The 26,310-nt window shown below is 39.7% G+C and overlaps 1 protein-coding gene and 1 pseudogene across 1 annotated transcript in view; one reads left to right on the top strand and one right to left on the bottom strand.

The window, feature by feature from the left end:
• The window catches only part of LOC127094142 (uncharacterized), a 73,307-nt gene that overhangs the window by 16,333 nt on the left and 30,664 nt on the right, over nt 1–26,310 (top strand). Inside the window, exon 3 of the mRNA XM_051033006.1 lies at nt 7,363–8,359. Within this exon, the coding sequence (XP_050888963.1) occupies nt 7,363–8,359 (997 nt within the window). The remainder of the gene's footprint in view (nt 1–7,362; nt 8,360–26,310) is intronic.
• On the bottom strand, nt 5,198–5,297 carry LOC127099025 (uncharacterized; annotated as a pseudogene).

The following is a 26,310-nucleotide window of genomic DNA, read 5'->3' as shown; positions in this document are numbered from 1 at the left end:
AAATTCATCTCCAGATTAATTATGTGAAGCGCTGCTGAATGCCCTGCCAAAAAGAAATGTGTGACGAGCGTCACACACTCCATGACGAACGGCACGCATAACTCCTGTTACGACGTCACACCCTTGTGACGAGCGTAACGCCCTTCAGACATGTGAACGTTAGGGAGCCGTTGGAGACGAACGTTACACCTTTAATTTTTTACCTTCCCCACTCACTTTTCATTTAACCACACTTAATTACTCTTCAACCACTTTTTCTTTCTATCTTCCAACCCTTCTCCTATAAATACCTACCAAAACTTCCTTCATTCACCACAAAACAATTCTCTCCTATCAAATACACTTCTTTTTCTTTCCAAATCACCCCTTCAAAAATTCATCACAATGGCGGGAAATCAAAATTTCGGAAATATCATCTTCCGATCCGGAGATGACAACTACCAGCAAGAGCAATTCGAACGTTTCCAACAGCGAGGCGTCGCTTCCACCAGGTACCCCGATTTAACTTGTTTACAACAATTAGGATTACTCCAAGGTATCGAATGGATGCTCCGCCTAGCCGACTTAACCTTCCTTTGCACTCATAATCAACCCACCTACCCATCCCTAACCTTAGAATTCTTAAGTTCATACGACTACACCACTCCCGCCGGTGAAGACGAATTTTTAACCGGTACCGCAACCTTCCGTATGTTCAACACCGAGTACTCCTTAACCCAAAACCAATTGAGTACCATGTTACAATTTCCCATAGAAGGTCAGGTACACCCCAGAATCCCTCCAAACTCAAACTGGAACACAGTTGGCGTTTTTGGCCTTTTTAAGAAAATTACCGGTATAGATACCTACAACTGGGAAGAACTCCTTCTCTCCCATATACATAACCCCACTATCCGGTACTTCATCCGCATCTTGCAAAACACAATTTTTGGAAGACCAAACAACAACAAGGTCAACTCAAAGGAGCTATTTTTCCTCCAATGCGTCTTCGAACCGGATACTCAGGTAAACGCCGCCTCTTTTCTCTTTCATCATATCCGCACCTTATGTGCTAGAGGCCGGCAACCCTTTATAATTGGTGGATTAATAACATCCATAGCACTTGGCCTGAACCTAGGGGATAAACTCCAAACTTTAGAATCCCTACCTCCCCTGTCTATGGATATCAGCTATTGCCGCTCCAGCCGCCTGATTAAAAACAGAGTAGGCGGAGGATATTATCTTATGGTGAACAACCAGGCTGTCCCAAGCGTTGTTCTACCAAATATCGCCCTAACTGATGTCACAAACCCCGACCGCCACCTCTATGATTTAAACGCTCCTGAAACCACCGAGCCTTTACAAACAAACCCACAAACAGATGAGTTTGAAGAAATGGAACAAGGTGATCATCCTCCTACACAACATTCAGCCCCGCTCAACCCTTCCGGTAATGCAACTGGCCCATCCTCCCAACGTCGTCGACGAAGAAGGCCTGCAACCAACGACGACATTATGGATGCTATCGATGGTATGCAGGCACAGAATGCAGAGATGATGCAGATGATGCGTCAAATGCAACAGCAACAGGATGCCCGGAATGCCATAACCGACCAGCGGTTTACTGAATTGTTCAGCAGGTTCGACAACTTAGACATACGTCAAAGATCACCAGGTCCTAGAACCAGAGGCGGAAGGCAGCCTTAGTTGTTATTTTCTTTGCATTTCCATTTTGTATTTCTTTCCCTTAAAACATTGAGGACAATGTTTAGTTCAAGTATGGGGGGGAAACAATATTCTTCCTATTTCCATTCTTCAAGTATGTTATTTTCCCTTTCATCGTTATTTCCCTTCCTTATTATTTAATATTTTGTTTTAAAAAAAAAAAAAAAAAAAAAAAAAATTATAATTCTAAGTTAAGCCCCTAGTGTGAAATATTTCTATTATCTATTCCCCTCGATTTTCTTGAGCCATAACAAAAAAAAAAATTTTTAACACACCCAATAAGTATAAAGGTTGCTTACTTTATAAAACTTGAGTGAAATCAAAACAAAATCATTACCATAACAACGCTCTGAGAACCTCAATATGTTAGATCAGGATAAGTACCTATTATACCGATTCCTTGAACTTTTAGTTCTATGGCAACCCCAAGTAGTTTATACAGAAGTCAGCACCGTCTTAATAGCAAACTACGTGGAGAGCCGATGAATATAAGTGAATGATCCCCAAAGTAACATAAAATATATGAATATATCAAGAAATGCACTAAGTAAATTAGGTGATCCTTACCAGATCATTTAATCTAAAGGTTGCAGATCATGCAAAAGCACAATACGAAAGATCCATTATGAGTTGGTTCAGTAGGAATCTGGTACTGAACTTGGTAGGGCGGACTACGGTTCGATCCCCCGCAATTTGCAATGGACTGAATAATGAAGTTATCCGACTTATGTACCAGAACTTCTAGCTAAAAGCGGATCATAATCACTAACCGGTTACTCCACTATGTGCGCGAAAAGATAAAGGGCTTAATGTGATTTCGCTAGAATGAAAACGGGTAAAATAAGACCAAAGGAACCAGGATAGCTATCATAGGGTACTTGAACTGATTTACATAAGGTAGGGTTATCTAAGTTGTAACGGTAGTTGTTGATGTCAAGATTAAACTCAAAGTCCTCCTAAACAAAAACCCATTTGCAACCTAGTACGAATTGATGTGTGCTTTGAAATTTCATCTGGCTAAAACTTTTAACAAGTTCTATACTGAATTTTGCTTGAGGACAAGCAAAGATTTAAGTATGGGGGAGTTTGATAACACGAAATTATATCACATTTTAAGACTTAATTCAATTAGATTATATTATCATTTACTTTCGGTTTACTGCATTTTATGGGATATTACGTGGTATTTTCTTCCTAATTGTCGCAGGTAGTCTATTTTGAAGAAAAGTGAAAAAGGGAAGAAAAGGAGGTGTAAAAAGGAATAAAAAGGAAACAAATAACAAAGACCAAGCCCAGCCCAAAGAAAGTGCACGTTATGCCTGTGACGGGCGTCACAAGGGTTGTGACGAGCGTCACACTAAAAGCACTCCTGTGACGAGCGTCACACATGGTGTGACGAACGTCACACCAGTCCTCTATATTTTTGGCGCAAGGAACTCAACTGACCACGTTGAAAGCTATTTCACGCACGCTTAACCCTCGGAACGAGACCACGCACACGGAAACCCTTGAAAAGCAGTTACACCAGCAGCTGTATAAATAGCAGCTAATGGGGAAGTTTCAAAGGCCCGGTTTTTCCACGCTCATATTGCCGAAGCTCTGCCAAATTTTCTTGTCACACCTTTTGCTTATTTTTTCCTTTCCAGCACTTAACATTGTTTATTTTATTTATTTCTTTTGCAAGCTTTACATTCTTTTTCCCTTGCAAATTTACCTTTCCCGTTTCAGCTTCTAGATATTTTTCGCATAATAGTTTCTACACCGGAAACTATTGTGCAACTTTATACTGGATTTAACCTTACGTTATATTCCAGTTTTATTTCCTTGATTTAATTTACTGTTTAATTGAAGAATCCAAGAACAAATCCTACCGGCTTGTGGTGGAGTGTTCAAGACTATTGTATTACGCATTCAGGTTCTTTAATCATTATTTAATATTTTGTTTTATTATTTATCTATATTATCCGCCTGGAATGAGTCTGTTTATGCATGATATAAATTCTTATTTGTTTAGCATGTCTGGCTAATTTGCCTAGGTATCGGTATGTAAAGTAAGCAGAATAAGGGATCAAGACTGAGTCGGTCTATCTAAACTTAAAATCAAAATCAATCTTTTTACGGTCTCAACTTACAGGTTTAATAACAAGATTTTTTACAAAAGTAAAAGACATAAAGAAGTTAAAATCAATAGAGCGAGAGTTTGAGATTTTAACTGGACAGTGTAAGTTAGGCATTAATTCTAGATCAGGGCGAGAGCAAGTTTTAGAGTTAATTAAATTCTGACCTTTTCCAAAAAGTATTTTTAAAGATTGAATGTGAGGACGAGAGTTAAGCATTTGGATTTAATTATATAACCTAAGTCAACAGAGCGAGAGTTTGAGATAAGGGTGTTTAAAACGGTCAGTATTTTCTTAAAAAGAGTTTCTGCAACTTTATTGCTTTCAAAATATGGTTTTTGACTTAATTATAAGTGACAGCAACATTAATATAAAATCATGGTTTATTCAACAGAGCGAGAGTTTGAGATAGAACCTTTAACCAATAAAGTTAACCGAAACGATTCATTTTAAAACCAAGAAGCCGACAAAGACTTGATTCCCTAGTTTTGACGAACTACATACCGATATCCGTTTTATTGATATTTAATCTAGATATTAGTTTAGCTCTTAGTTTTTTCCCAAACAATCAAACATTTTCACCTTAGATTTACGTAGTAACCTTAGATAACGGTATATCGATTCATAAGTCCCTGTGGGATCGATATCTTTTAAAACTACGCGATAGAACTGTGCACTTGCAGTTTGTATCCCAAATTCGACTCATAAAGTCGCGATCAAGTTTTTGGCGCCGTTGCCGGGGACTTTTATTCAATCGATATCGTAACTCTTCCGTTACGCTGTAGAGACTAAGGTTTCTTTTCCTTCTATTTTCTTTCTTTCGTTGATTTGTATGCCACGCACTCGCTCTCAAGGCGAACCGCTCTATTTACGAATCAACGATATCGAACTATATCTCCGAGTCTTACGACGAATTCGGGAATATCGTGCTGAAAACAATCTCCCTCCTATAGACCTTCCTGATCTCAAAGATTTTCCTTCTTTAACCGAGATGGCAGAACCAGCTCGTGCTCTTAGAGATTACGCCGCTCCATCGCAAGATGAACCGCATTCAAGTATTGCTCCGCCCGCAATCGAAGCAAACAACTTTGAACTTAAACCTTCGTTGTTGCAGGCTGTGCAACAGAACCAATTCTCTGGAAATCTTACCGAAGATCCAAACCTTCATTTATCCGTATTTGTCCAATACGCTGATACTGTTAAAGCTAATGGTGTCACTTCAGAGGCAATTCGACTTCGTCTTTTTCCTTTCTCATTAAGAGATAGCGCTAGAAGATGGCTTCAATCTCTTCCTTCCAACTCAGTCACCACATGGAACGAGTTGAAGAAAGTTTTTCTTGCCCGATATTTTCCACCAAGCAAAACAGCTATGTTAAGAGCCCAGATAAACGGATTTAAACAGAAAGACAACGAGTCTCTTTTCGAAGCATGGGAAAGATACAAAGACATGATGAGACTTTGCCCACACCATGGTTTGGAAGACTGGTTAGTAATTCACACATTTTATAATGGTCTCTTATACAATACAAGGTTAACAATAGACGCCGCTGCAGGTGGTGCACTAATGAACAAACCTTACGCTGATGCTTACCAGCTTATCGAGAGCATGGCCCAAAACCACTATCAGTGGGGAACCGAACGAACAACGGTGGAAAAACCTCAACCGAAAACTGGCATGTACGAGATAAGTAACCTTGATCACGTCAATGCAAAAGTGGATGCTTTGGTCCAGAAAATTGAAAGTTTAAACGTATCACCTCCAGCCGCCGTGGTTGCTGTAACTCAGAATTGCGAGGTCTGTGGAATCCAAGGCCACACTCCTGCGGAATGTCAACTCTTGACTGGAATCCAAACAGAGCAAGTAAACTATGCTCAAGGAAGCCCCTATTCGAATACCTATAACCCAAATTGGAAGAACCATCCAAACTTCTCATATAAGAGTAATAATGCTTTATACGCACCTGGACAGTCTCCAAATCAAGCCCCATCTATACCTCCGGGATATCAGAAACCGAATCCTAACAATAATACCCCTAGAAAATCCAACTTGGAAATCATGATGGAAAACTTTATAGCTTCCCAACAACAAACCAATAAAGATTTCTTAAACCAGAACATACACACTGGCGAACAACTTAAACAACTAGCAAGCAAAGTAGATGCCCTGGCTACCCATAACAAAATGCTGGAAACGCAAATATCTCAAGTAGCTCAACAACAAGCACCTACTGCTGCACCAACTGGTACATTCCCTGGACAGCCCCAACCCAATCCGAGAAGCCAAGCTCATGCAATTATATTAAGAAGTGGAACGGAAGTGGAAGGACCGTCTGACCCAAGGATAGAAAACCAAAACCCTAAGAAATCTACTGAGGAAAGTGAACCTAAGGAAAAGGAAGAGAGTAATAAGGAAACCCTAGAAAAGAAGGAACCTTATGTACCTCCACCACCTTACAAACCACCTATACCTTACCCTCAAAGGCTTGTTAAAACCAAAGATGTAGGCCAATTTAGAAAATTTGTTGATCTCCTTAAACAATTAAACGTTACAATTCCGTTTACCGAAGCTATTACGCAGATGCCTTCATATGCTAAATTCTTAAAAGAAATTCTTTCTAATAAAAGGAAACTTGAGGATAGCGAAACCGTTACACTCCCTGCCGAATGTAGCGCTATAATCCAAAACATGCCCCCTAAACTCAAGGATCCGGGTAGTTTCTCTATACCCTGTCACATAGGAAAATTTGTCATCGACAAAGCCTTATGCGATTTAGGAGCCGGAATTAGCGTTATGCCTTTATCCATATGTAAGAAACTGGAAATGGGAGAATTAAGACCGACCAAAATGTCTGTGCAATTAGCAGATCGTTCCATCAAATATCCTGTAGGAATCCTTGAAAACGTTCCCGTACGCATAGGTCAGTTTTACATTCCCACTGACTTCACAATTATGGACATTAGAGAAGATGATACGACACCTATTATACTAGGAAGACCATTCTTAGCAACTGCCGGTGCAATCATAGACGTAAAACGAGGACGACTCACCTTCGAAGTAGGTGAAGAGAAAATTGAATTCATTCTTTCCCAATTCTTGAAAGCACCTGCAATAGAAGATACATGTTACTTCATGGATATCATCGATGAATGCATAAAAGAAGCAGAGTCAGGAGAAGACAAAGCATCAGACTATCTTTTAGAGGACAAATCTAAACAATGCCTAGCAATAACACCGGATCCTACGCAGTGTCTTAACAAACCAACCCCTGATTTGAAAACACTTCCCAAAAATCTGAGATATGAATTCCTAGACTTAGAACTTGAACGACCTGTGATAGTTAATGCAGATCTAGGAAGACTCGAAACAGAAAAACTCCTACATATCTTAAGAAAATATCCAACCGCACTAGGATACCACATCACCGATCTTAAAGGAATAAGCCCTTCTATTTGTATGCACCGCATCATGTTAGAAGAAGACTGTAAAACCTCTAGGGAACACCAGAGAAGACTAAATCCGATCCTAAGTGAGGTAGTAAAGAAAGAAATAACCAAGTTATTAGAAGCAGGTATTATATATCCTATATCTGATAGCAAATGGGTTAGTCCTGTACACGTTGTACCAAAGAAAGGAGGCATAACCGTTATTGAAAACGAAAAAGGAGAAACTATAACTAAACGAATCGAATCGGGATGGAGAATGTGCATTGATTATAGGAAACTAAACAAAGCAACCCGAAAAGATCATTTCCCTTTACCATTCATTGACCAAATGTTAGAACGATTAGCTAAACATTCACATTTCTGTTATTTAGACGGTTATTCAGGCTTCTTTCAAATACCAATTCACCCTGATGACCAAGAAAAGACAACATTCACATGCCCTTTTGGTACCTTCGCGTATAGACGAATGCCGTTTGGTCTGTGTAATGCCCCTGCAACTTTTCAAAGATGCATGATGGCAATATTCGCCGACTTTCTCGAAAACATCATGGAAGTATTTATGGATGACTTTTCTGTATACGGACAAAGTTTCGAAGAATGCCTTGAAAACCTGGAAAGAGTTCTGGAGCGATGTGTAAAAGTAAACTTAGTACTTAATTGGGAAAAGTGCCACTTTATGGTACAAGAAGGAATTGTTTTAGGACACATCATCTCGAACAGAGGAATCGAAGTAGACAAAGCCAAAATAGAGGTAATCGAAAATCTTCAACCCCCAAGAACTGTGAGAGAAGTACGAAGTTTTTTAGGACACGCCGGTTTTTACCGACGATTCATCAAAGACTTCTCTAAGATAACTAAACCCTTAACCGGACTGTTGATGAAAGATGCTGAATTCATATTCGACGATAACTGTTTAAAAGCATTTCAAACTCTTAAACAAGCATTGATCTCCGCACCCATTATGCAGACACCAGACTGGAATGAACCATTCGAAATAATGTGCGATGCCAGTGACTATGCTGTAGGTGCTGTTTTAGGACAAAGAAAGGATAAAAAGCTTCACGTTATATACTACGCTAGCAGAACCCTGGATGAAGCGCAAATGAATTATGCCACAACCGAGAAAGAACTCCTAGCAGTGGTATTTGCGCTAGATAAATTTCGTTCTTACCTGGTAGGAGCCAAAATAATAGTTTACACCGATCACGCTGCTATCAGGTACCTTTTAACAAAAAAAGATGCTAAACCTAGACTCCTAAGATGGATCTTGTTACTACAAGAATTCGACTTAGAAATCAAGGACAAGAAAGGAACTGAAAACGTAGTAGCAGACCACCTCTCTAGACTTGAGAACCTTGAACCGGAAAGAACATCCATTAATGATGATTTCTCGTATGATAAACTCATAGCTACTTTGGAAGAGAACAACTCCGACATGCAAGTAGAAACCACCTTAGCTATATCTGTCACACCATGGTACGCTGATCTAGTCAATTATTTAGCTGCCGGAATAGTTCCACCTACTTTATCTTACCAGCAGAAGAAACGATTCTTCCACGACATAAAACACTATTACTGGGATGACCCCTTACTTTTCAAAAGAGGCCCCGATGGTATTTTCCGTCGATGTATACCCGAAGAAGAGGTAGAAAATATAATCCAACACTGTCACTCTGCGCCTTATGGTGGACACACAAGTACATCCAAGACCTGCTCTAAAATCCTACAAGCTGGCTTTTATTGGCCTACTATATGGAAGGACGTACATGCGGCTATTAAGGAGTGTGACAGATGTCAACGCACGGGAAACATATCTAGACGTGACGAGATGCCACAAAAAGGTATTTTGGAAGTAGAGATTTTTGACGTGTGGGGGATAGACTTCATGGGACCCTTCCCATCCTCTTTCGGTAACAAATACATACTCGTGGCAGTTGACTACGTATCAAAATGGATCGAAGCTATAGCTTCTCCAACAAATGACACCCGAGTAGTAACTAGACTCTTTAAAAATATAATATTTCCGAGATTTGGCATCCCAAGAATAGTAGTCAGTGATGGTGGATCACACTTTATATCCAAGGTACTCGAAAAACTACTACTTAAATATGGAGTGAGACATAGGATAGCAACACCTTACCACCCTCAAACCAGTGGACAAGTGGAAGTATCTAACAGAGAAATCAAGCAAATACTAGAAAAAACGGTCGCCACTTCAAGGAAAGATTGGTCATTGAAATTACCAGAAGCTTTGTGGGCATACCGAACTGCTTATAAAACTCCCATAGGGACGACCCCATTTAAGCTCATTTATGGAAAATCCTGTCACCTCCCGGTAGAATTAGAACATAAAGCCTATTGGGCTATTAGAAATTTAAATTTGAATTATAAAGCCGCCGGTGAAAAGAGAATCCTTGACATAAACGAATTAGAGGAACTCAGAAGAGACGCCTATGAAAATGCCAAAATCTATAAAGAAAGAACAAAACAATGGCATGACAAGCGTATATCAAGGAAAATCTTCAAGCAAGGCGACGCAGTACTTTTATTTAACTCTAGACTAAAGTTATTCCCGGGAAAACTACGATCCAGATGGTCAGGACCTTTTCATATCACTAAAATCTTTCCCAGTGGAGCGGTAGAAATAAAAGGACAATCTACAGAACCGTTCACCGTAAACGGGCAACGTCTGAAACATTATCACTATGCGGAAACCAACGAGGATTCGCAAATTCTACACTTAGACGAAACGCCCCCAGGACTCATAGACTATATTTAACAGTTTATTTGTCGAGCTTGCGACATTTAAACAAAGCGCTTAGTGGGAGACAACCCACAAATTAATTTGTTATTTTATTATTCTATTATTATTATCATTTCCCTATTTTTCTCTTAATTATTCTTTTAATTTCTATTTAGTATTCATTATTGATTTATTAAAAAAAAAAAAAAAATATATATATATATAATAATAATAATTCTTTTCTTCTTTCGGCATTTGGCCAAATCCTGACTTAAACTCATGTTTCTTTTCTCTAGCTAACACTAACCAGATGGGACATTCTGATCGTATGGGTATCAAGTTCAGAGGAATGGCTCAGAAACGAAAGTTTGAAGAACTAGCCGCTAGAGAGATGCTACCTAGTTTATATGCTGATGATTGGGCTATGACTGCCCTTGGACTGAGACAGAGTGTCCTGTTTTTGCTGAATCAGATAGGATGGGAGACCTCCCCTATCCTGAGACATTTCACCACCTACCGGAGACTCACACTAGAATTCCTTAGTTCATTAATCTATCTACCCAGCCACGGAAAAGGAATTAGCAGAGGTTTTATCCAGTTCAGAATGTTCAATATGGAGTACCAATTTAATATTAGAGACTTCACCAACCTTTTGGGTTTTCCTACCTCCTTTGATACATTCACTGTAAGCCAGGAAGAACTTTTTGAATATAGAGAGCTTGAACACTTTTGGGGTAAGCTGACTGGAAATGATGAGCCCGAAGAACATGAGTTTCTCTCTGGAAACATACATAACCCAGCTTTCCGCTATTTCCATAAGATCCTGACCCACACTTTATTTGGGAAGAAGCCAAATAGTACTTCAGTTTCACGTGATGAACTCTTCATCATATTTTGTGCTTCCCAGAACCGTCCAGTAAACGGTGCTACTTTTATGTTAGCTAATTTGGACCACCTTATCCAGGATGAGCGAGCACCCATTAGAATAGGCGGTTTGATCACTATGATAGGTAATGCTATTGGATTACGTCAGCCTATGCTTGACCTTAGCCCTTTTTGTGGCATTACTACTATGAGTATACCCTTCCTCTTCAACACTATGTTTATAGCAAACATAGGTCTGATGAGTTTGAGCTTATTATTGATAACCAGGTTCTCTGCCTATTCACCATGCCCGATCCTAGAACTAGTGTTCATAACCAAAGGAACTGGCTCTATAACCTGAATGAAACCCCAACTCCTGCTGGATCCACTGAATCCATCCAGGACTATGAGATTTGTGATGACTATGAGCACTATGTTGACCATATCTCTCAGGCTGAATCTGACCCTCAGACACCTTCCGGCTACTATGATATTGATCCTCCTCCTCAGCCTATCCTGACCGAAGAATCGGCCATGCCTGATCTCCGACATCATATGCCAGGAACAGATATTAAAACCGTCATTGAAGCTTTGATGTCAGAACAAGACGCCCTCAGGGAAGATTTCCACAACTTGAGACATGAAATCCTAGAATACATGAGCAGCACGGCAAGTCAGTTACGTATGTTACGGCATCGTGTTAACTCTTTTGCTCCTCCGGCCAGAGATCCGAAGATAGATGGAATTTAGTTATTTCTTTCTAAGTTATTTAGTTTTAGGCTAGATTTTTCATTAATGTTATTTGAATTCATGCTCGCATTTATTTTCCTTTCATTTCATTGTTTTCCCTTCCTGTATTACATTATGTTAATTTTATTAAAGCTTTTATTTATTTAATTTATGCAATGGCTATGTTCTCTACTGTTCTACTGTTACTCAGAATGAATTACTATTATGAGAAATAGAATAGCATGCAACACAAATTAATTAGCTAAATTAAATAGAACAATCTAAAAACCAAATAAAACAAAATAATCAAAATAAATTCATCTCCAGATTAATTATGTGAAGCGCTGCTGAATGCCCTGCCAAAAAGAAATGTGTGACGAGCGTCACACACTCCATGACGAACGGCACGCATAACTCCTGTTACGACTGTCACACCCTTGTGACGAGCGTAACGCCCTTCAGACATGTGAACGTTAGGGAGCCGTTGGAGACGAACGTTACACCTTTAATTTTTTACCTTCCCCACTCACTTTTCATTTAACCACACTTAATTACTCTTCAACCACTTTTTCTTTCTATCTTCCAACCCTTCTCCTATAAATACCTACCAAAACTTCCTTCATTCACCACAAAACAATTCTCTCCTATCAAATACACTTCTTTTTCTTTCCAAATCACCCCTTCAAAAATTCATCACAATGGCGGGAAATCAAAATTTCGGAAATATCATCTTCCGATCCGGAGATGACAACTACCAGCAAGAGCAATTCGAACGTTTCCAACAGCGAGGCGTCGCTTCCACCAGGTACCCCGATTTAACTTGTTTACAACAATTAGGATTACTCCAAGGTATCGAATGGATGCTCCGCCTAGCCGACTTAACCTTCCTTTGCACTCATAATCAACCCACCTACCCATCCCTAACCTTAGAATTCTTAAGTTCATACGACTACACCACTCCCGCCGGTGAAGACGAATTTTTAACCGGTACCGCAACCTTCCGTATGTTCAACACCGAGTACTCCTTAACCCAAAACCAATTGAGTACCATGTTACAATTTCCCATAGAAGGTCAGGTACACCCCAGAATCCCTCCAAACTCAAACTGGAACACAGTTGGCGTTTTTGGCCTTTTTAAGAAAATTACCGGTATAGATACCTACAACTGGGAAGAACTCCTTCTCTCCCATATACATAACCCCACTATCCGGTACTTCATCCGCATCTTGCAAAACACAATTTTTGGAAGACCAAACAACAACAAGGTCAACTCAAAGGAGCTATTTTTCCTCCAATGCGTCTTCGAACCGGATACTCAGGTAAACGCCGCCTCTTTTCTCTTTCATCACATCCGCACCTTATGTGCTAGAGGCCGGCAACCCTTTATAATTGGTGGATTAATAACATCCATAGCACTTGGCCTGAACCTAGGGGATAAACTCCAAACTTTAGAATCCCTACCTCCCCTGTCTATGGATATCAGCTATTGCCGCTCCAGCCGCCTGATTAAAAACAGAGTAGGCGGAGGATATTATCTTATGGTGAACAACCAGGCTGTCCCAAGCGTTGTTCTACCAAATATCGCCCTAACTGATGTCACAAACCCCGACCGCCACCTCTATGATTTAAACGCTCCTGAAACCACCGAGCCTTTACAAACAAACCCACAAACAGATGAGTTTGAAGAAATGGAACAAGGTGATCATCCTCCTACACAACATTCAGCCCCGCTCAACCCTTCCGGTAATGCAACTGGCCCATCCTCCCAACGTCGTCGACGAAGAAGGCCTGCAACCAACGACGACATTATGGATGCTATCGATGGTATGCAGGCACAGAATGCAGAGATGATGCAGATGATGCGTCAAATGCAACAGCAACAGGATGCCCGGAATGCCATAACCGACCAGCGGTTTACTGAATTGTTCAGCAGGTTCGACAACTTAGACATACGTCAAAGATCACCAGGTCCTAGAACCAGAGGCGGAAGGCAGTCTTAGTTGTTATTTTCTTTGCATTTCCATTTTGTATTTCTTTCCCTTAAAACATTGAGGACAATGTTTAGTTCAAGTATGGGGGGGAAACAATATTCTTCCTATTTCCATTCTTCAAGTATGTTATTTTCCCTTTCATCGTTATTTCCCTTCCTTATTATTTAATATTTTGTTTTAAAAAAAAAAAAAAAAAAAAAAAAATATTTATAATTCTAAGTTAAGCCCCTAGTGTGAAATATTTCTATTATCTATTCCCCTCGATTTTCTTGAGCCATAACAAAAAAAAAAATTTTTTAACACACCCAATAAGTATAAAGGTTGCTTACTTTATAAAACTTGAGTGAAATCAAAACAAAATCATTACCATAACAACGCTCTGAGAACCTCAATATGTTAGATCAGGATAAGTACCTATTATACCGATTCCTTGAACTTTTAGTTCTATGGCAACCCCAAGTAGTTTATACAGAAGTCAGCACCGTCTTAATAGCAAACTACGTGGAGAGCCGATGAATATAAGTGAATGATCCCCAAAGTAACATAAAATATATGAATATATCAAGAAATGCACTAAGTAAATTAGGTGATCCTTACCAGATCATTTAATCTAAAGGTTGCAGATCATGCAAAAGCACAATACGAAAGATCCATTATGAGTTGGTTCAGTAGGAATCTGGTACTGAACTTGGTAGGGCGGACTACGGTTCGATCCCCCGCAATTTGCAATGGACTGAATAATGAAGTTATCCGACTTATGTACCAGAACTTCTAGCTAAAAGCGGATCATAATCGCTAACCGGTTACTCCACTATGTGCGCGAAAAGATAAAGGGCTTAATGTGATTTTGCTAGAATGAAAACGGGTAAAATAAGACCAAAGGAACCAGGATAGCTATCATAGGGTACTTGAACTGATTTACATAAGGTAGGGTTATCTAAGTTGTAACGGTAGTTGTTGATGTCAAGATTAAACTCAAAGTCCTCCTAAACAAAAAACCCATTTGCAACCTAGTACGAATTGATGTGTGCTTTGAAATTTCATCTGGCTAAAACTTTTAACAAGTTCTATACTGAATTTTGCTTGAGGACAAGCAAAGATTTAAGTATGGGGGAGTTTGATAACACGAAATTATATCACATTTTAAGACTTAATTCAATTAGATTATATTATCATTTACTTTCGGTTTACTGCATTTTATGGGATATTACGTGGTATTTTCTTCCTAATTGTCGCAGGTAGTCTATTTTGAAGAACAAGTGAAAAAGGGAAGAAAAGGAGGTGTAAAAAGGAATAAAAAGGAAACAAATAACAAAGACCAAGCCCAGCCCAAAGAAAGTGCACGTTATGCCTGTGACGGGCGTCACAAGGGTTGTGACGAGCGTCACACTAAAAGCACTCATGTGACGAGCGTCACACATGGTGTGACGAACGTCACACCAGTCCTCTATATTTTTGGCGCAAGGAACTCAACTGACCACGTTGAAAGCTATTTTCACGCACGCTTAACCCTCGGAACGAGACCACGCACACGGAAACCCTTGAAAAGCAGTTACACCAGCAGCTGTATAAATAGCAGCTAATGGGGAAGTTTCAAAGGCCCGGTTTTTCCACGCTCATATTGCCGAAGCTCTGCCAAATTTTCTTGTCACACCTTTTGCTTATTTTTTCCTTTCCAGCACTTAACATTGTTTATTTTATTTATTTCTTTTGCAAGCTTTACATTCTTTTTCCCTTGCAAAATTTACCTTTCCCGTTTCAGCTTCTAGATATTTTTCGCATAATAGTTTCTACACCGGAAACTATTGTGCAACTTTATACTGGATTTAACCTTACGTTATATTCCAGTTTTATTTCCTTGATTTAATTTACTATTTAATTGAAGAATCCAAGAACAAATCCTACCGGCTTGTGGTGGAGTGTTCAAGACTATTGTATTACGCATTCAGGTTCTTTAATCATTATTTAATATTTTGTTTTATTATTTATCTATATTATCCGCCTGGAATGAGTCTGTTTATGCATGATATAAATTCTTATTTGTTTAGCATGTCTGGCTAATTTGCCTAGGTATCGGTATGTAAAGTAAGCAGAATAAGGGATCAAGACTGAGTCGGTCTATCTAAACTTAAAATCAAAATCAATCTTTTTACGGTCTCAACTTACAGGTTTAATAACAAGATTTTTTACAAAAGTAAAAGACATAAAGAAGTTAAAATCAATAGAGCGAGAGTTTGAGATTTTAACTGGACAGTGTAAGTTAGGCATTAATTCTAGATCAGGGCGAGAGCAAGTTTTAGAGTTAATTAAATTCTGACCTTTTCCAAAAAGTATTTTTAAAGATTGAATGTGAGGACGAGAGTTAAGCATTTGGATTTAATTATATAACCTAAGTCAACAGAGCGAGAGTTTGAGATAAGGGTGTTTAAAACGGTCAGTATTTTCTTAAAAAGAGTTTCTGCAACTTTATTGCTTTCAAAATATGGTTTTTGACTTAATTATAAGTGACAGCAACATTAATATAAAATCATGGTTTATTCAACAGAGCGAGAGTTTGAGATAGAACCTTTAACCAATAAAGTTAACCGAAACGATTCATTTTAAAACCAAGAAGCCGACAAAGACTTGATTCCCTAGTTTTGACGAACTACATACCGATATCCGTTTTATTGATATTTAATCTAGATATTAGTTTAGCTCTTAGTTTTTTCCCAAACAATCAAACATTTTCACCTTAGATTTACGTAGTAACCTTAGATAACGGTATATCGATTCATAAGTCCATGTGGGATCGATATCTTTTAAAACTACGCGATAGAACTGTGCACTTGCAGTTTGTATCCCAAATTTGACTCATAAAGTCGCGATCATGTTTCTCAAATCGAAAGATTGTGAGGAACCCATCCCGGAGGAGGGGCCTGACCCTGAATCCGAATGGATTTTGATGTTTGATGGGGCCGTTAACGTGAATGGTAGCGGAGTTGGTGCTGTTTTGGTTACGCCGAAAGGGTCCCACATTCCTTTTGCTGCCCGGCTGACATTTGAGTGCACCAACAACGTGGCTGAATACGAAGCTTGTATCTTGGGGATAGAAGAGGCGATTGATTTGCGGATCAAGAACCTAGTTATATATGGAGATTCAGCTTTGGTTGTGAATCAGGTTAACGGGAAATGGTATACGCATCAATCTCATTTAATTCCATACCGGGACTATACGAGGAGATTGTTGACGTTTTTCACCAAGGTGAAAATGCATCATGTGCCTAGAGAAGAGAATCCTTTAGCAGATGCTTTGGCTACTCTGGCCGCCTTGATTAAGATGCAGTGGTGGAATCAGTTCCCCAGTGTTGAGGTGGGACGTCTGGATAGACCGGCTTATGTGTTTGCTGTTGACACAGCGCCTGATGATGAGAAGCCGTGGTATTACGATATCAAGCGCTATTTGGAAATCCAAGAGTATCATGAGGGAGCATCCAAGAAGGACCGAAAGACTCTGCGGAGGTTGACCATGGTGTTCTATCTAAATAAGGATGGGGTTTTGTACAAGAGAAATTTCGATTGGATTTTGCTCAGATGTGTTGATGATAAAGAAGCAAGCCAATTGATGAAAGAGGTTCACGAGGGGTCGTTCGGTACCCATGCCAGTGGGAATGCAATGGTGAAGAAGCTGTTGAGGGCTGGTTATTATTGGATGACAATGGAGGTCCAATGTTTCAACTTCGTGCGGAAGTGTCATAAATGCCAGATTTATGCTGACAAGGTGCATGTGCCTCCAAATCCGTTGAGTTTGATGTCGTCTCCGTGGTCGTTCGCTATGTGGGGCATCAATATGATTGGGAAGATTGAGCCTACGGCTTCGAATGGGCACCGGTTCATATTAGTGGCTATTGATTACTTCACCAAGTGGGTGGAAGCAGCCTCTTATGCAAACGTGACGAAGCAGGTCGTTGCCAGATTCCTGAAGAGAGACATCATTTGCAGATATGGGGTTCCCGAAAGAATCATTACTGATAATGGTTCTAATTTGAACAACAAGATGATGGCAGAACTGTACCGGGAATTCAAGATTGAGCATCATAATTCTTCTCCTTATCGTCCGAAGATGAATGGGGCGGTCGAGGCAGCCAATAAGAATATTAAGAAGATTGTGCAGAAGATGGTTGTAACCTATAAGGATTGGCATGAGATGTTGTCGTTTGCATTGCATGGGTATCGAACTTCGGTGCGTACTTCTACTGGGGCAACACCTTTCTCGTTGGTATATGGAATGGAAGTCGTGCTACCGGTTGAGGTTCAAATTCCCTCTTTGAGAGTCCTGATGGACGTGAAATTGCAAGAGGCTGAATGGGTAAGGACTCGGTACGAAGAGTTGAGCCTGATTGAGGAAAAGAGGCTGGCGGCCATTTGTCATGGGCAGTTGTACCAGCAGAGGATGAAGCGTGCTTTCAACCGAAAGGTGCGACCTCGGGTATATCACGTAGGCGATATGGTATTGAAAAGGATCCTTCCTCCTCAAAACGATCGTAGGGGCAAATGGACACCCAATTATGAAGGTCCATTCGTGGTCAAGAAGGTTTTCTTTGGTGGAGCCTTGTTGTTAACGACCATGGATGGCGAAGATTTTCCATCCCCTGTGAATGCGGACGCAGTTAAAAAATACTTCGTATGAGAGACCCGCTGGACGAAAAGAATAAAATAGTCCAGGCAAAAATGGGCATCCCGGCGAACCGAAAAAAAAATGGAAAAGGTTCGGGCGAAAATTAGGGATAAAAAGAAAAGAGAAAAAACTGTACACTCGGCAAGTCGAAAACCCCACAAGGGCGGCTTGGGCAAAAAAGGGTATCCCGGTGGACTGAAAACCCAAAAGGGCGGTCCAGGCAAAAGAGGAATTGAAACGAACAACTGCGTCTGGCATGATCGTTTGCGCTTTGGTTAAGGCACCAGGATAATCCCCGACAAGGATCGGTCGGAAGCGTCTTGTTCAGAAGGCAGAAGGTACGGAGAGTCTGAGGACATCTGGGGTGTAACTGAGTTGGAACTAGATGAGATCACGGTTTCACATTGCCATTAGGATAGATTTTTCCTTTTGTGCGCAATTACCTCTTTTCAGGAATTGCTTCCTTTGTATTGCTCAGTTATGAGCCACACTTTTTCAATCAATAAAATGCATATTCAGTCAAATAATTTTGTTTTTGTTTTCATTACCGCTTTGATTGCAAAAACATCCAATTGTTTGTGATAAAGAATCTTTGCATTTTAAGACATACAGGTCCCTTCCAATGCATGCTTATAAGATTGAAAACTTGAAATCTTATTCGGAAGGTTGAGTGACCCAAGTGTTGAAATTTTGGCATACCTGGGGCATGTTTTTATCTAACGATCTCTGTTGCAGGTGCTGTTAGATATTTTCACTCACTTGCAGGTTGTGATGTGAAGCTTTTGACAAAAGATCCCCGTGGAGTCCAATCAGGGACAAGAGATTGAAGAATGGTGGAAAGACGGCGAAAGACGTACGACGATCCTGGAGTATTAATCAAGAAGACTCTTCAAAGTCTGAAGAATTGGAAAGTTGATACCAATTTGAGGGGTTCGATCTCCGTAGAGTACGGAGAAGTCAAGAATACAAGGTGATGAATCAGAAAAGTCCAGACGAGTCTGGGAGCTCTCAAAAGTGAAAAGCGGATACTGGGTTTAGATGTGGAATACCAGGGTTCAACGAGTCGACGGGTGTTCTATGCCAGACTTTCCTTGTTTCCCCAAGCAGAGTTGGAATTGTTACCTCCCCAGCAGATTCAAGGTCTGTGTCTTCCCAAGCTGGGTTGGGATGGTTATCTCCCCAGCAGGTTTTAGATCGGTGTTTCCTCAGCAGCCAACCATGAAGGTTGCTATTTCCCCAGCGGAGGTGTCTGTGGCTAGTTTTTCCCCCAGCAAGTCAAAGGTTGTTGTTTTCCCCGCAGAATGCGTTGGGAGCTTCGTCCCCAACGAAGTCCCCAAGTGGATCGGGTTCAGTGGAGGTCATCCCTGGTAAGGGTGGTCCTTTCCCCAGCAGCAGCGTTATTCCCCAGCAGGGTGGAGATTGGAGTGTTGTCGAGTTCCTCAGCAGAGTGCCTCGAGCTCCCCAGAAGAATCCCTTGAGGGGGATACTTTTTTTATGCATTCATCATTTGGATAAGCATAGCATATTGCATAGATAATTGCGTAGCATTTCCATAATTATGGAGCATTGCGCTAAAAAAAATCATGCATCATCATCGCAAGCATAAACTAGTCTCAAGCCGTGGTTACTGTTCGAGGATTGGTTTCGCCAGATGGTGAAGATGTTACTCTGAGGAGTTTATCATCATGATGTTAGATCCATAATATCCCCCAGTAGTGCGATATTGGAGGAGGAGTTTCTGTCGGGCGAAGATGGAGATAAAAATAAAAAATCAAGAGAAGTTTTGGGGTTTCAGGAAAAGCAAAAAGAGAATAATCCCCAGCTGAGCGCAAATTGTTCGTTTGCTAGGGTTGAATAGAGGATAGCAGGCTCATGGCTTGTTATCCCCAGCATGGGTCGTTGGCACGCGTGCCGCCTCATTTATCACTATTCCTTATCTCTGCCGATGCTGACAGGCATGACAAGTTTTTTGGGTATTCAGACCAGTTTCCGATTTTCAGATCGAAGAAGCTTCCGAAGTTCAGATCGATGCAGCTTGCGGCGTTCAGGCCAGGTTTCCGGTGTTCAGACCAAGGTGGGTGTTCAGACCAGATTTTCCGATTTTCAGATCGAAGAAGTTTCCGACGATCAGGTTGAAGTACTTGTGGCATTCAGGCAAATTTCCCGGTATCCAGACCAAAGCGGCATTCAGGCCAATTTCCTGGTATCCAGACCAAATTGGTGTTCAGACCGAAGTGGTATTCAGACCGAAGTGGCATTCAGACCAGTTTTCCGGTGTTCAGACCGAAGTGGTATCCAGACCGAAGTGGTATCCAGACTGAAATGGCATTCAGACCAGTTTTTCGGGCATTCAGGCCAATCTCTCGGCGATCAAACCGACATTAATACTCTCATGTTTCGATGCTCAGTATTCAGACTGATGAGCGGCGTTCAGACCATGATGGTTCCTGTGTTACCATTTATTTTGGTATCCAGGTCAACGTTCCTTTTCGGTATTCAGGCCGACCTTCTCTGTACCAGATGGATTCTTCTTTTGAGATTGTTTCTTTGCCGATTCTGACAGACATTGTTAATTATTTTCCCGCGGAGTGCAAATTGTTCGTCTGTTCTTGGTATTCAATCACTCTTCACCCTGATCATCTGAAAGCCAAGGCTGTTCATATCGACAGGTTCACAGTGGATTGAATAGGGGCAGCTGTAACACCTCAAAATTTGCCCTCCTCTCTTGGGACTAGCTTAGCATATTGCATTTCATTTTGTAGGACATTAGGCATTACATCTTTGTATATCATGTGAAATAGGCAAGTCATCCTCCTAGGTCTTTCTCAGAAGATGGAAAGGTTAAGAGATGCAAGCCTGAGGGTCTCATAAATTGATCACTAATCATTTGAGGTTTGTGCTTCAATTAGGGTTTCTTGGTTCCTCAAGGAGGTTGACTATTATCTTGGTTGAAATGGTACATCATCATCATCATGGTTCATTATTTCTGATCAGATTCCTTGGGATTAGGGTTTTGACCTCTGGTCAACCCTAATCAGTTGCATTCTACCAGTCAGGGTTTTTCAAGGAGATGAGGTCTTTATTGAGATGGAGATCATCATATGATTTTATTGAGCTTGTATAAGCTAGGGTTTCATTTTGGAGTCATTTCATCAAGTGGTTGAGGCTCAAAATTATCTGTGCATGTTCAAGTCATCTGTCAACCATAAAAGTCAACAGAAAGTCAACTGAGGGCTAGGAGGTGGAGAAATGAGTTTCAACATCTCATTCATGTTCAAAAGAGGCTTATTCATCATTACAAATGCATATCTTGAAGAATTTGAGGTCAGATCAAAAGTTTCCAAAAATGGAAAGTGACTTATAATTGAAAGTTTCCCAAAATGGAAAGTTTTAGATTCAAATTCAACTTGATCTCGCATCATCAAATAAGCTTCAAATGAATTTTTTCCCAACATGAAAGTTGAAGATCTCTCTCTCCCATTTCCAAAAAGTCTAAGATCATGATTTTATGATGAATGGTTGAAGAGATATGGTCAAATCATTGCCAAGTGTACATGGAACTTCAAAAGGGCATAACTTTTGTTTCATAACTCCAAATTTGGTGCCTCTTTTTCTAAAACTCTTCTCTTGACATGAACTTTCCAAATCATTCATCACATTTCATAAAATCTCATCACATAATCATGTGATTTTTCAAGCCATTTTTGGAGGGAAAATCATAAATTTAAAATTTGTGCATCATGAGAACTTTTTGCCATTGCCAATATGTTTAAAAAATGATTTTGAGTGACTTTGATCAAGCACATGGCACTGTTCACGTCCATTTACTACATGCACCATGCAAATTTTCAATTTTTGTCATACACCTTGTTTTTGCTTAACTTCAACTAAACCTTGCTTAATTTTAATTAAAATGGGATTAGCACATGGTATATATACTAAATCATAACAGAATTTCAAGAGGTTAATCACAATTTACATATTTTCTAGATCTAGAATTTTCTCTTCCCTCCAAATTTTTCTCTCATTGGAATTCAAATTTTCTCCACACAACCACACATTTTCTTGATAGATCCATCATCTGCATGGAATTTGGAGCATGAATCAGTCATTTTTTGTGGAAATTGGTGAAGAATTGTGCATACTCCATACATGAACATGAAGATGGAAATGGCAAATTAATCTAGATCTAGTTCGTTTCAAGCTTCAATTTTAACTTCAGACTTCATAACATAAATATAGGAGTAATTCTGGAGCTTGCAAGGCCTTGAACACGCTGCTGCCATTGATTGATCTTCAAGAGGTTGGAAATTCGAATCTCATAAATCTTGATTTTATGTACATAGACTTGTATATCCTTGCATGCTGGTTATTCTGATATAAATTTCACGAAATTTGGATGAAAAACGAAGAAGTTATGTTGATTTAAAGTTTAGATCTAGAAACTTCTTTGCTTCGATCCAGAAAATATATTAGGAATTAGGCTTAGATAATATGATATTTGAATTCTACACTGAAAGACCTTTCCAACGGTATATAGTTTGTAAAATTCTGGAAAAAAAAAAGTTGCAGCTCCGCCGTGTACACGGTCGGAGAAGACGACCGGAACTACTGTTCCGGCATCTGGTGTGGCGGAGAAGGTTATGTAGAATGAAGCTGCGTTTTTTGTTGTGACAAGGCAGTTTGGCCGGGTGGGTGGCTCAGCGTGCCTGGAACCTCTTAAACCCCTGTTCAAATCCATGCTCCAGCGTTTTGAACTTTTTTTTTCATTTTTCTGGCCAAGTGAAACGACGTAGTTTTGTGAGGCGCATGCATCCTCACTTCGAATCTGGCCTGTAGCATTTTCCAATTTCATAATTCATTTTCATCATTTCATGACATCTCAATTTTTATTTCATTTTTTCCATGATCTTCAAAAAATAATAACTAATAGTAGAATGATCCAATTAATTCCAGGTTTTCTCCTACATGATCCTTGGAATGTCTAGAATTTTTTGGTTTTGGTTTTATGATTTTACCATTTCTGGATTTTGAATTGTGGATGATTGATTGAACATGTATGCTTTTGGACCTTGCTTCATTCTTTCTATCATGAAATGCTTGATATAGATCCAAATGCCATGAAATTTTGCATGATGATTCTTAACATGTTGATGGATTTGTGTGATTTTATTTGGCATTTTTTGCTATTGTCTTCACTGTTTGGGACACATGTACTTTAGGTGTGACAATTTGTGTCACACATTTGGTTGATCAACTTGTGAAATTTAATTTCCATGCCAATTGATCTTTGATGCTTCTGATTTTTTTTGTGATGATCATGTTAGATGTGTTGAATGTTCATGAATTTTTCCAGAATTATTTGAATCATTTCTGTTTTGATTGGGAATTTTCATTCTTAATGTTCAGATGTGTGCCTTGAATTGGTCATTGACTTCTCTTGCCTATTACATGAACTTGCCTATTGATTTTGGTTTGGTCCTTTTTAGGACTTGTTCTTGATTGATTAAATATGATCCATGTCAAATATCAAGTTCTGTTTTGGCTTTTTGATCCACTTTTGACCCTAGGCTTTGACCTAGTGGTTTGTTACTTACCTTTGAGTTGTGAATTTCAGGTTCAAGTATGCATCTCCATGATTGATGTTGCTCCTTCAATTGAGCTTGATCATTTGTTGTTGTTGGCTAACATTTGCTGTTTTGTAGGCCTTGATGATGGTTCATTTGTGTTTATGGCTCATGTGTTGCATATTGGGGTTGTCTGGGTGATATTGACTGTTGTTGACTATTGTCTGGATTTTGTACTGATTGGTTTAGCTGTTTCCACAGGTACCTAAGTTGCTTTAAGTTCATTTGAACTTTGATTTGCATTGCTTGTGGTTGGCATACCCCTTAGGTATAATCCCTAATCTTCATGTAGTCTGGAAGACCTGTCATGTTACTTTGGCAGGCACCTGTCTGAAGCCCTCCTTAAGAGGCAATGCTTGTGTTTGTTTAATTTTGTGCCAAGCAGGTAAAGTCCTCTCAAGAGGCAATTGGCAGATAAAAGGGATGTGCAATCCATCCCTTGCTATTCAGTTGTGTCATTCACTTTGCTCACCATGTGTTGATGCATCTTGAATAAGAACCCAAGATCTTGTTGTGTCAGTCATGTGGAGAAGAGTTCCTTCATTCTGAACTCCCACACTTTCCATTTTGATTCATGCTCTCCCAGGCCAGGGATAAGAGCTATGAGGCATAATCCTCATCTCCATTTCATCTGCTTCACCCTAACTCTCAATGTTAGGGTTAAGAGCTAAAAACACCCCATTCCAGTTGGCTTGTTTCTACAGCCCAGCCTTGTATGAGCCAATTGTTTGCATATAGTGTGTGTGCTTGCTCTCTTGTGAATACTTGTTTGCTGTTTATTTGCTGTTTCAACTTGCTGCCTGTGCGAGTTAGGTTATGTTAGATACCTCAACCTAGGACTATTGTGGATTACATGATAACTATTAGGCTCGAGTCAGTCTCCCTTCTAGTCTGTCATTTCCCAGTCTCTGGTTAGGATAGAAATTTCTCCCCTGTTAAGGGTGTAGCACCTCAAATTTGCACCTATCATTGTACATACATTCTCATATTAGGTCATAGCATAACATGGTCCACTGCATAGCATTGCATTGTCCCTTTGCCTCAAGTGCAAGCCAGTCAGAAGAATTAGGTCAAACTGATCAGGAGATCAGTCAACCAAGCAAGCAAGTGTGTTTCTCATTGAGCCAAGGCCCTAGGGTTGGTCCAACATGTTCACATGACTTGGGGATCCATTTGAAGTGTTTTGGTCAAGGATTGGATGTTCAGAAGTCATCATTCAATGCACAGTCAGTCAGAAACCCTAAAAAGTCAAACTTGGTCAACTGTGATTGATTTTATGGTTTTGATGATGGGATTTGGTTTGAGAGAGCTTATTCATGTCCAAATGGGCCTCATATATCATGTCAAACACCATCATGGAAGAATTTGAAGCCAGATCAGAAATTTCCAAAAATAGAAACTGGACCTGTAATTGAAACCTGCCAAAAATGGAAAGTCTTGATCCTCAAACTTACATCATGATACAAGCTTCAAATGAATTTTTTTCCCAACATGAAAGTTGAAGATCTTGTTCTCCCATTTCCAAAAAGTCCAAGAACTCTCAATTCCCATGTATGGTTGGCAAGTTATGATCAAATCATTTTCAGAAATTTTTGAACTTCAAAAGGCCATATCTCTCAAACCATTTGGCCAAATTTGGTGAGGTTTTTTCCAACAAGTCACATTTGACCTCCTCTTTCCAAAAATGTAACCATCACTCACCAAAACATCATAGATCAAAATGGCATTTTTTGACTTACTTGAATTAATTTCAAGTGAAGTGAAATTTTGACTTTTTAAAATAAACCTTTTCCATCATTTTGGCCATTTGGAATTGATCTGAAATTGTATTTTGGACATGTTCAAAGCCCATTTTCGTGCAGTACACACACCCATCCCCAACTTGCTTGAAAATTGGCAAAAAGTACACTTTTCACCAACTCCATTCCACATTTTCATGAACCTTGATCAGTACCATTAAACAGGGTATATATTCATCATTTTATCTCTGAAACAAACCCTAGCAGCCACACAAACACAGAAATTTCACTCACTCTCTAAAAATCCATTTTCTTACCATTTCCAAAATCTGTCAAAAAAACTCCAAAGGCCACGAACCAGCTTTGATTGTTTCATCATCCAAACAACATTGTGAACCCATTGCAACCTCATTTCACCATCTGTAAGAAGCTTTTGCCCGACTGGTTTTCAAAACATCATCCATGGCAGATTTATGGTCAAGCAAAAACAAGCTTCGTTGAGCAAAGATTCTTCCTCCTTCCATCTTGTAGAAGCCTAAAGTGCACCTGTTTCAACCATTGGAGACCAAACAACCACTGCTGCACTCATTTCTTCAGAATCAAGTAAATTTTCAAATCTCTAATTTCTCAAATCCATGATATGCTTCTTGTAGATCTCCATTCCATGAGTATTTTAAGCTTTGAATCGCATGAAA

Source organism: Lathyrus oleraceus, chromosome 6 (genome assembly GCF_024323335.1).
Source record: "Lathyrus oleraceus cultivar Zhongwan6 chromosome 6, CAAS_Psat_ZW6_1.0, whole genome shotgun sequence".
Lineage (NCBI taxonomy): Eukaryota > Viridiplantae > Streptophyta > Magnoliopsida > Fabales > Fabaceae > Lathyrus > Lathyrus oleraceus.
The sequence above is the reverse complement of the archived record's forward strand: the minus strand, read 5'-3'. Positions and strand labels throughout refer to the sequence as shown.